Source organism: Chrysoperla carnea, chromosome 1 (assembly GCF_905475395.1).
Source record: "Chrysoperla carnea chromosome 1, inChrCarn1.1, whole genome shotgun sequence".
NCBI classification, from domain to species: Eukaryota; Metazoa; Arthropoda; class Insecta; order Neuroptera; family Chrysopidae; genus Chrysoperla; species Chrysoperla carnea.
The window spans coordinates 920,971-933,376 of record NC_058337.1 but is presented as its reverse complement, the minus strand read 5'-3'; the positions used below and the strand labels follow the sequence as shown (position 1 = coordinate 933,376).

General features: G+C 28.2%; 1 protein-coding gene across 1 annotated transcript in view; it reads right to left on the bottom strand.

The window, feature by feature from the left end:
• The window catches only part of LOC123290461 (calcium-activated potassium channel slowpoke), a 165,836-nt gene that overhangs the window by 43,520 nt on the left and 109,910 nt on the right, over positions 1-12,406 (bottom strand). Inside the window, exon 6 of the mRNA XM_044870664.1 lies at positions 2,267-2,358. Within this exon, the coding sequence (XP_044726599.1) occupies positions 2,267-2,358 (92 nt within the window). The remainder of the gene's footprint in view (positions 1-2,266; positions 2,359-12,406) is intronic.

Sequence of the window (12,406 nt, the reverse complement as noted above, 5' to 3'; positions counted from 1 at the left end):
CACACTTTTTAAAAATATAACCCAACCCAGTCATTTATGTGAATTATTACATACTATTAATTACTGGATGGGGTTTAACAAAAATTTAAAAGTGAGATCGATAATTGGATGATTAGATGCAATGATAAAGACACCAATAATTTTTTTTCTTATAGTTGTGTTCTTTATCGTTGTGTTGCATTTAATTATCAAATTTTTCATTTCACTTTTTTAAATTTTTATTAAACCCCACCTAGGCATGATAAAGATATCCTTCTATTTCTAAGTACTAAATTTCTGTCATTTCTGTCATATAATTTGTTAATTAACTCGGAAATTAGGCCTCGGATCGTAATTTCGTAAGAACTTTTTTCGTTCCTTTTGATAAGCTTTATCTAGTAGTAGAGTTTTCCAGGATCAATAAAAATCACACTGTATATGTAATCTACAGTAATTGTACATTTAAATAGAAGATATTTCAATTTGAGCACATACTAATTGACTTGAACTGTAGAAAATTAGGAATAACTATTGAAAAACCTACTGTTTTCAATAATTTGATAGTTTTTAGCGCCCAGTTCTTTTGGTAACCAGTAACCACGCGTCACTGTACACGATTAGCCACATACTTACACAGTGGCTGGATCTTCGATACAAGTGGTCTTTTGTCAATATTTCATTAACATTACTCAAAACCGATACCTCTTTAACAATATCTGTTAGACTGTCAGCTCGTGACAGAAAAACATAAGTCATTTTTTTACAGTCTGTCAATGATAGAGGTCATATTTACACAAGAAACACAAAAATGTATAAAATATAATTCATATCGAATTAATACATACTTTAAAATTAACATTCGTTTTTTAATCAAAGAGAACAACTTTTTACTGTCTGGCATTCATTTGAATCAAAGGAAAGTCTGTTCAATGCACAATAAATTTATTGGCAGACGATTTCTCGTGCACAAACTTTAACATAACCAATATCAGTTGGTACAAAAATATTGTTATGGTAAATTTTATAAACGAGAAAACAGTCTGCCAATAAATTTTTAGTGTATTGAACACTCTTGTATTTTATTAAAATGAATGGCAGACTGTAAAAAGTTGTTTATTTTTAATTATGCATTAATTCGTTATAAATGTTGTTTTATACATTTTTCTGTTGCTTGTGTCTGTAAATACGTCTTGGATTATTGGCAGACTGTAAAAAGAAATGAGATAACAGTCTATTTATATCGGAACATTTAAATTTTTATCGATATATTGTTGCCATCCCTAGCTAAGAGTGCGTAATTAAAGTGATCTAAATATTTTTTAATTTTGTTCAAATTGATAGCTGATAGCAGCGCTGTGATTTTTTTTTGTAGGCGTATTATTTAAAAAATTTTCGGCATGCATTACTTCAAACGAAAAAAATAAAATAAATTAAAATTCTCACACACTGTACCGTTAGCGCACTTAAATTAATTCTCAATAAAACGACGAAACTAAAAAAAAAAAATCATGCAAAAGAAAAATCCGTAAAAATTCATGCAAATTTATATTACTGAAAATTATTACGAATTTTCTCGCGAAATACTTTTTTTTTTTAAATTCTTGGATTCAAATATTTCTACTTAATTATTTATTGTGTGGAAAGTTTTTTTTTTCAAAAAAAAAAATACTCGTACAGGAGCCTATGGTGCACACAGCCTAGCCACGCATCTAAAAATTATTGTCGTTGATTTGTTCATTTTTAAGGTTCTCGAGGGCTTACTCTAAGTTTTTTTGGTTCAAAAATTTATCCAAATACATGCGTTTTATGAAAATTTTGAAACGACTTTTTCTAAAAGAGTTTCTTGTTCCTCTTACTAGAAAAAAAACATTAAGAAATTCTACAGACATTTAAAAAGGTTAGTTTTGAAACAATAAGTAAAAAAAACTGAAAACAAAGATAGAGGTGGGTTTAATTTTGTTAGTTTCTTTGTGGTTTCCTTTAAAAAAAAGGTTGGTTTAAGGTTTGTGTTAAGAAAGGACAGAAACACAGGAAAGAAAATGCACTTATTATTGTTTTAAAATATTAAATAAAAAACAATAATAAGAAAAAGAAAAGAAAGAGATTAATAGAGTGATAAACAAGCGTGCAGGAAAATGTACAAATAATTTATTAAAAAAATAAAAAATAAAAACAAAATAAAATGTTTTTTGGTATGAAACAAAAAAATCGGTCCGGTTGCTTGGTAAAATTAAAATGATGTTCAATTTTAAACTTGTTGATAAAATTTGAGTGTTCGTTTTCTCACCTTCTACCCCTTTCATTCTTCAAGGTGCCGCCATATTTCGGTCTAGTTCCGATCAAGTCAATAATCTCGGGAATACAACTGGCGAATATCGCCTAAACGCCATCAGAACAGACAGAATAAGAAGACAACACTCGCATAAGTGACGAAAAGCACAAGTTTTTTTTTTTTTTAATCGATTAAAGATTTCAAAATATATGAAAAATCCAGGGAATACATGCCATTATTATGTCATAATTATGCCCCATGTAAAGCAAGGCATCTCACTTGTCGATGCCGGGCCTAGAGTATAATTGTGATATGATTATGTCATGTATTTACTGAGAAATTTCGAAAAATAAATTCTTAAAACTTTGGAATCTTTAATCAATTAAACAAACGATTATATTTTTCTATAACCATTTGTTTTTAATTTTTTTTGCTAATGTGACAAAAATTTGCTTTGAATAAACAAAAGAAAAACAAAATGAAAGAAAAAAAATATTAGCAGTAAAAAGGATTCACATGATTTTGTAAGTCGATGAAAAGGATTCAAAGGATTATAAATATTAAGATGACTTTCTTAGGCAAAGTAAATTTTTTACAATTTTTTTTTTTTTTTTAAAACACAACAAATAAAAAAACCTAATGATATGTTTTTAAAAAAAAAATTATTAGTTTTTTTGTATTTTTTAGTTTTTTTTTTGGTGATAAAAATTTCTTAGTTAGTCCACAGCACACAGGGGTCCCATCCATTCTGAATATTTAACAAAATAAAAAAAAATAAAAAAAAATTAAATGAAAAAATAAAAAATTCGTTTAAATTTTACTTTAAAATAATAAAAAAAATAATGAAAATTTAATGGAAAAATTAATTTTTTTTTAAAGTAATATTTAAACAAACTCATTTTGTGGCTTGTGTGCAAGCTATGGCTGGTGTTGCGTGGCAGCCTACGATAATCTTCAGGCAAGTGCGGGCTCTGTGTGCACGCTACGGGGTTTACTAAATTATATAATAATAAATTACAAGCTTCTAAAAGTCAAATTCTTTAAAGAAATTAAAAACTTTATTATTAATTAGCTTTTTTTTTTCATAAAAACCAAAACGAAATCTGTATGCTCAAAGGCCTAATTTTTTTGTATTTTTTTTATTGAATACTCATCCAGAAAGTAATTTATTTATATATTTTAAGAGAAAATAAATATATGAGAAAAGAGAAAATTCGAGCGATCATTTTTTAATAAATTTTTTAATAATTAAAAAATAAAAACTCGAATCAAATATCTTAATTAATTTGAAAACTACCCACCTGCAATTTCGTAACAGATTCGAACGAATTTTAATCGTAATTTTAATCGTAACAGATAAATTCGTTTCAATAATTTCAATTTATCAATCCTCCTCCCAGAGTTAAATTTTGATGCTAGTAAAAACTAAAAAGTCAATAACTTTCTGATTTTTGTGACATCAAAATTACATCGAATCATCGAAAATATCTGTTACAGTTAAGATTGCATCGAATCTGTTATAAATTTTATTTCATTTAATACATTCTTATTTAAAAAAATATCGCTTTATTAATTATAGCTTAGGTGTGTTTCAAAAGTCATTTATTATCATTCTGACATGACGTAATACATTGCCATTGGCTACCAAATAATATCAATAAATATTAAAAATGAGAATAGGTGCGTTCATCTGAACTGAGCGATCGAGAATACTCATTTAACACCAACACTCCATCTATCGATTGTATCCGTACTAAACGAGCAATACTGAGCAACCAATTCAACTAAACGCAACCATTAATTATGATTTCGACATTAGCTACTGCGCATGTGCAGTCAGTAAACATTCTTTCATTTAATATTAGTATATTTACGTTGTTTTTTTCCAGATTTTGAATCGAATTAAAACGAAATTTATACGAACGGAAATATTTAAAAGCGATTTTTAGTAGCAAAAGATGCTGTGAAACAACTCCCCCTTTCCCGAGTTTTACACCATCTATTGATAGATAATCAAAACTAAGAGATAATTAATCTGCAATATTTTTGATCCAAAAAATTAATAATAAATAAATTAGGCTGATAAGCATACAGGTTTGTGATATAATAGCGGCATCCAAAAAATTTATTAAAAATTATTAATCATAATTTCATGCCGTTCAAGAAAAGTAAAAAATAAAAAAATAAAAAAAAAAACTGTTCTAATATTAATTAATACATTTTTAGAAAAATCAAAATAATTATTTATTTAAAAAAAAAACCGCTAATTAATTGTATCAAACCCACAATTCTACGCAAACCGAACGATATGTTAAAAAAAAATTACTAATTAAGAAAAAAATTAGAAAAAAAAAATGAAAAAAACAAATGTATTAATTATTATAAATTGATTTAAAAAGTATTTTTTATAATTAAAAAATGATATAAAATTAAAAATTCAGTAGCTCACAACAGTGCCTGGAGTGTAATTTATTTTTTACTATATTTCATTTTGAGTTTTGCGTAATTGCGTGACATTTGTTTTTTTTGTTTTTGAGTTTTTTTTTTCAATGAATTTTTGAATTAAGTAGTGGAACGGAGCTCACTAGTACCTGCGGCGCACGTCTTTGCTGTACTTGCCCCCGTATTTGGGCCGATTCGCCGCTAACTCGGTGATCTCCGGTATCCAGCTGGCAAACACGGCCTATCACCACACACAAGCTACAATGTCTGAGCATTATCTTCATAAAACACAACATTCGTACCAAAATTCATACGTTTCTCACATTCATACTTTTATTATTAATTTAATTATTTGTAACAAAAAAAAAAAATTAATTATCAAAGTAATTTATTGGAACGAAGTTCCTTAATGCGGCTTTCCTTGATAAGCAAACTGGTAGAAATCGTCACGTAAGCATGTGACATATGCTATGTGTGTCATATCTATGGCAACCACTACTTGACACTTATCAAATTCATTCTGTCAAAGTTAGATTGAGCAATAAATTATATGTATTAATACATATTTAGAAAAGTAAGTTAATGAAATTGTGTAAAAGTATTTATATAACGTTTATAGTTGTTTCATAAGGAACTTCATTCCTAAAGGGGGTCCCACGACCGCACACTTTTTTCTTTTTTTTTTTTTAATTAAATGATAAAACATTATTATTTTGTGTGTATAAAATGATCCTGTTCTTCACTTTCTTCCGAATCACTCGAGTATTTATTAATTTTTTTAAATTAATAATAATTTAACTCGGAATTTGTTTTTCGGAAGTGAAGTTGGATTAAAAATAAATTTGGGTGTTTTTCTGTGTTTTTCTTATGAACAAAAAAATTCAGGAAATGTTTAATGGTTTTTGTTTTTAAAGGACTTAAATAATATTGTATAATAAATGAAAATTGTTTAAAACTACTTTTCCAAAACACAAGTCAATTAAATTTTGTTTAAAAATTCTAGAATTATAAATATATATTAATTAAAAAAGGCAGAGCTTTTGTAAATTTGCTATTTTATTTATTAAGTCTAATTAATAAAAAACGGTTAAGTGTGCAACAAAACCAAACATCAGGTGTGTAGAAAACTAACTAAGAACTATATATTTAAACAAAAAAATATGTTTTATTAGAATTATTGACGGGGGACAGCAGACTAAATTCGGTAATAATTTTTGCCATATTTATCCAAAACAGAAAAATAAAAAATTTAATAGCCATCAATCTAAAAAAAAAATGTTGTTTTCGTTTTAAATACAGAAAATTTTACTTTGAAAAACATGCAAATTTTTTTAAATTGAAATAAAAGTTAACAAATAATTACTGGAACAAATTGAGTAACTTCACAAAGATAGAAAAAGATATAGAATTAGGAGAAATAAAATATTTTGGTTGTTTTATTTCAACAAAATCACGCATTTTGGATAAAGGTCGAAGATTAAATTTGAGTACATGAAGAGAGTTTTTTTGATATAAAATGTTATAACGTGTTTATCTCAGCTGGAGTACGAAGAAAGAGTTTCTAACAAAAGTGGCTTGATTTGAAGTGGGAAATATGTTACCGCAACTTATTTTATAGCAATTCTGTTTTCTATGGCAAAAAATTAGAAATTTATCTAAAAGAGTAGCGTTTTTTTAAAATAACTACTTGGTAAATTTTTTTTCCTAATCAAAATTTGAATGAGACGAAGCAGAAGAAGTAAACATTACAAAAATTGGATAATAATAAATTGAAAATTTGGTAGGATCGTTCAAAACACCATCATAACTGAAATCTAAAAATCATCGTTGATCCGAGACCTGAAAAAAATTTACGTGGCGCCAAAGGTCACAATAACGAGTTTTTCTCGATTTTCAGCAAAATGGTAAGTTTTATGATAAAATTAGCTTTAACGAAAATTGTAGATCAAATAATTATAAACAGTAATGTTTCAATACTTTTTTTTCTTAAGAGCCACCGTCTCAGAGATATAACGATTTAAAAAGTTGGAAGAGTTGCATATACACAATTTTTACTAACATATACCCGTTACGTTCATTCATGGTAGGGAAAATCAAATCGATGCCAGCGCTTGCAGTGGATAATTTTGTAGCAAAATTGATTTTTTTGACTAATTTTCAATTCATTACATGTTAATGGTATAGTAAATGTCCAACTAAAATTGTTGAAATATAGCAATTAATTAAATTTAAATAATTAATAATTTAAATATGTTAGAAAATATTATTAAATTTGCAATGTAAGTTAGAATTATATGTCCATCCATAAAATCATATGACGATTACAACTCTTCCGAATTTTTGAATCGTATTAGCTCAGTTGGTTAATTCGTAACCAATTCCGTCCGCGGTATGCTTAGGGTAGCAGATTCGATTCCCGCCGTCACAACAAAATTAATTTAATTAATAGTTGTGATGGGCTGGTGTAGTGCAAGGTATATTCATGAAGGAGGTGCACTCAGCCTCTGAAATTGAGGAGCTGATAAATGATATTATCAGCGGAAAGGTGGTAAAACACATATATGGTATCACAATGGTTCTCTATAGCCTAAGTGTGTCCTTCGTAGACAGCCAATATAACCTAACCTATATCTCAGAAACGATGGCTCATAGGAAAATAATATTCAGACATTTTTTATATTTAATTAGCTGATCTACAATTCTAACACAAGTCTGAACTAATTTTATGATAGAACTTACCGTTTCGCTGAAAATCGCGAAAAATCCGTTTTTGTGACCTTTGATCTCGCGTACATTTTTTTTCACATCTTGGATCGATGAGAACTTTCATTTAACAAGTTTTTTTGATCAATTCTATCAAATTGCAGTCGAGGAGCGAAATTTTGTACCTTGGAATGTTTAAATTGACCGGTTTAAAATAGGGCAAAAGTTGGAATACTTTCAATAATTTTTTTTTTTTTTTTGGTGAAAATAGTGGCCTTAGAATTTTCAAGACAATATTAAAAAGATATTAGTAGTAATTAAAATAAGAGCAGATTTTCAACGCCCTAAAGATCTTTTTGATTTTCGATGTTACTCAGTATAATATAATAATATACAAAATTTTCTACAGCAAATAAAAAATTGTAAAAACAAATTTTGGCAGAAATGTATATTCCTCTTAGGCATATTAGGATACAACAACATATTTGTAATTTTTCCACAAAAAGCTTTTTTACGAAGATATTTGATTAGCCATATTATATGTAATTTTTTTTTTAAATTTTGTGTTTCTTTCATAGTTATTTAAAAATAATTGTTTTTGTTTTTGGACAATTTTATTTAATAAATGTTTCATTTTTGATTGATGTGTGTGTGTACCTTTTTCCATGTTCCCGTTTGAATTCTCCACTGTATTTGGACCTATTGCCTACGAGTTCTATAATCTCAGGAATGCTACTAGCAAATATGGCCTGTAAACAATTAATAAACAAATCGTTTGTGTTCTTTTTTTGTGCAATGTGTAAACAAGTGTATTTTACAAAAACAAAAAGAAATTAAAAACAATGCTCTGCAGTTTCTTAGCCAGAAATACGGTCCCATTCGGAAAGAACTATGCAATTTAGCAAACTTTTAATGTAGTTAGTCCCCTCTCCAATTCCTCACAATTGATACAGAAATCTTTGAAAGATTTGAACAGTAAGACGGCTTTGAATGCGAGTCTGTGAATTCTATTCGTTAGAGCTCCAGGAAACTTTGTGATGAAATGATTCCATTACTTGAGCGTCTTGGAGTCGATAAGCACAAATATTACGATAGAATTGGTCTTCGAGGGACCTGTTGCCCAGGGTAACTAAGGATAACCAGGGTAAAGTATCCCTGTCGCCTGCTGGAGTTATCGAGAAATTCGTTATATAATCAGTCAAAACTCGTATTTGGGTCGCTGAACAGAATCGAGCTTTGAGTTACCTGGTACCCGGAATGAATGGTATCTTCTTTGCCTCCGTGAATTAAGTTTTTTACCAGACCACGAGGATACCTCACTCTGGGTACCAGACCACCAGGTAACTCGATACCAGGTCGCTCGCAGACCGATTTTTACTAAGCTCGGAAAATGTTAATAATTATTACGTAACTTTATGACGTAAAATTTGTGTCGTCTCAAGAATCCAAATTTTTCCTTTACTTGGATGAATCAGGCAAAAGATATACATATTTTATAAGGTAAACGGAAACAAGAGATCCCGAAAAAATAGACCGAGAATTTTATAGACCTAGAGTATTGTTGTAATTACGAGTTCGTTGGCTTGAGTTTGTCAACAATAGAATATTTGGTTGGGTTCTTAATTTTTACAAGTATTGCCATCTGGCTGTCTAAATTAGGACTACTGAAAACGAGCCCACATCACGTTTTAATAAGTAAAAATTTTTTACGCTAGTTGACGTGCCTGCAGCTCCCAGTTATTAATATGCTAAGTTTCATGTTTCTATTCGAAATGGTATCGTTTTTCTATAAGCTAAGTAAACGTAACCGTCCTAGAAAGTTTTTTTAGTTTGTTTTATCATTATAAATTTTAATAATTTTATGAAAGTGGTAGTGCTATGCAGCAGTGTAGGCGATGATAATAGGCATTTAGCGTGATGATTTATTAATAAATTTATTTAAATATAAATATTGTTACATATACAGAGTGTTCTATAATTGTCTGGCAGAACTTTTGCTTACTTAATAAGCTGAGAAAAAAAGGAAGAAAATGTTCTTTATCAAATTTAGATCTGATGCCTTATTTACGAGACAGTTCAATTAATCTTATATTAATCAATTATTAAAAATACATCCATCAAAATAAAATTAATCCAATAAAACTTAAACATAGGATGTGTTTTATCATAGTTTGAAGGAGTGGCCTAAATGCGAAATTACTGCAAAAAAACTCTAAAAGAAAATCGTATCAACTTACAACTTCAACACAATATACATAGTGTGGTTTGTCCGTGAGTATACGGTCTATTTTGAGTGTAATAAAAGGAGTGTAATAAAACTTGATTTTTATGGGTTAGTTTTTATAATAATATAAGAAGCCAAATAGAGTTTTTTTATGAAGTAATTTTGCATCTAGGTCACTCCTTCTCACTATGATAAAACACGTCCTCTGTTTAAGTAGTGTTTTATTGGATGAAATTTATTGATTATAATAAGATTAGATTAATTATCTCGTCAAAAAGACCTGAGATCCAAATTTGGTAAAGAACTTTTCTTCTTTTTTTTCTCAGCTTATTCAGGAAGCGAAAATTTTCAATTATAAAACTTCCTGTATGTATATACTGTGTGTGTTGACTATCATGTCCAATATGAATTTAATGTTAAGAATCAATTAATACACATATGGCTATGTGTGTGTTACATGCTTGCCAAAATCCCCACGCTAACAGATCAGCAAAGCAAAAATCATATATTATCAAGCTTGTATCATACATAATATGGAATTAATACTTAATGTTGAATTCATATTGGACATGATATTGCACACGAGCTGTATATTATTTTATTATGTTAAGAAGAAGTGATAAATTGCAAGAAGCGTCAAAAACATGCAAAGAAAGTAATAAATGAAACTTTGAACGAAAAAAATAATATCAAGTTTAAATATTTTTTTTGTTTTGTCATTATTCTTTCAGTTTGAATTGTTTTGGAAGAAACAGTAATACCAATAATTTTAAATAATGTGACAAATTTAGGCGTACTTCTTTTAAAATCTTTATCCTCTTTTTACGATATACCTTATCGCATGTGATCATTCTGATTTGTTTGCGGGCTAGAAGGTAAAATCAAGAAAAGTGTAACATAAAAATAGACACAATAAACCGGTCATTTTTATCTAAGTCACCTAAGAAACAAAAACGTTTTCAAATGATTCCGCTAGCCATGAATTGGAGAATATTTTTATAATTTTTTCATTTATTTTTTTGGGCAAAATTTTTTTCATTTAAAAAAATGAGTAGCGAAAATCAGTTATTAGAAGTTAATGAATATAGAGATAATTTAAAGAACTGACAAGGAAATTATATGGTATGTCATAATAAATATCCTGATCAAACCAAATGTAGGTAGTGTACGAACATATTGGATTGACTACTAAATCAGAAGAATGTCTTTTTTAAACTAATATTACAAATAATTCATACAGTAAAAAGTAGCTATAAAATTTAATTCTTAAAAATATTTGACTGCTAAAATTAATACCTTAAATTTTGAGAAAAATATCTTGTAAATAAAGAAGCAAGCACTACATTTATAATGTACGAAGGTACGAAAGGAAAATAGTTCCTACCGGGTGTCTCACGACACCTTTTTTGCCCCTAATTTTTTAATGAATCAATTCCTGATAAATATTTGTTAAAAAAATTAGTTGAAAGTGAAATATGTTCATTGTATATTCAAATAGATTTGTTTTTGCAAATTTGAGTCAAAATTTTTCTAGGAAAATGAATTTAATTTAAATCGGCAACGAACAGTATTTTCTTTCTTTGGATTTCTCAAAAACATAGGAGTATTTTATATAAAAAAAGGAATTTTTATTTTTGGTAACTTTTTGAGGAATTGAACCATCAATGGCGACGAAAAAATTAATCGAAAAAAAATTCCTGTGAGGCAAAAGTAGTATCACTTGAATGTGAATTTTGATTTTGCTTTTGGCTATTTTTAACTTAGCGAAGCATTCCAATCACTTAATTAATTATAAATTTTGGAACATTGGTAAAATTACGTAGTTTGTAATATTACTTAACTATTTTTACAAATATTTTGTAAATTTACAATTTTGTAACAGAGCATTTGATTTCTTAAGAAACTCCATAAAATACATGACTTTAATGAAATTTTATCGAAAATTATTGGCATTACAGATAAAAGTTTGAAGTAAAAAAAAAATGTTTACTAAAAATGGCAGGAAACATTTAAACAAAGGTTTATTATGTGTATCGTACAAAACGTCTAAAACAATTATAATTTATATCAAAACAAAATAAAAGCGAAAAGCTTGTTTTGAAGGAAAAACAATTTTGATTTTGTATTGTCTTTGTTTTTTTTTTTTTTTTTTGGACATGTACAAACAAAAGCTACAACATGACGTGTTCAAAAAAGGAGAATTAAAGGCAACAATTATAAATTTTCGATTATAGTTCGAAAAAAAAAGAAAATTAAAAACATGCATACACTCAAAACGACATTATCACAAATAGTATAGTAAAATCGAAGTTTCTGTTAAATCAAAGCCCGCAGACATTTTATTGGGTAAATGAGAAGCACTTTCACATCAATTTTCCTCCTCAGATTTCATATGGACAGGCCATCATTTTGAATGTTAGGAGATAAGTAAATTATCTCGGTAAAAATGGATTTGACGGGCAAAATTTTCCGCAATTTTGCAAATTGAATAGTTATAAAGATTTTTTGTGGTTTTATAATTTTTTCACGTATGTTATTCGCTCCACGATTAAAAACGATTTAGGTTGATAGCCGATAAAATTTTTTCTGGGATATTAGATATTACCCCAAAAGCCAGAAATATGTTTAGGAGTATCCCTCGAATGTTTACCCAAGTTGGCGAGTCGGAAAGGCGTGAGTTTCAGCCGACATCTTGAAAAAACACATTTTATATACAAATATCTCATTAACCATGCATCGTACGGTAAAAATTGCCTGAATCATTATTGTAGAGAATAACATTTTCG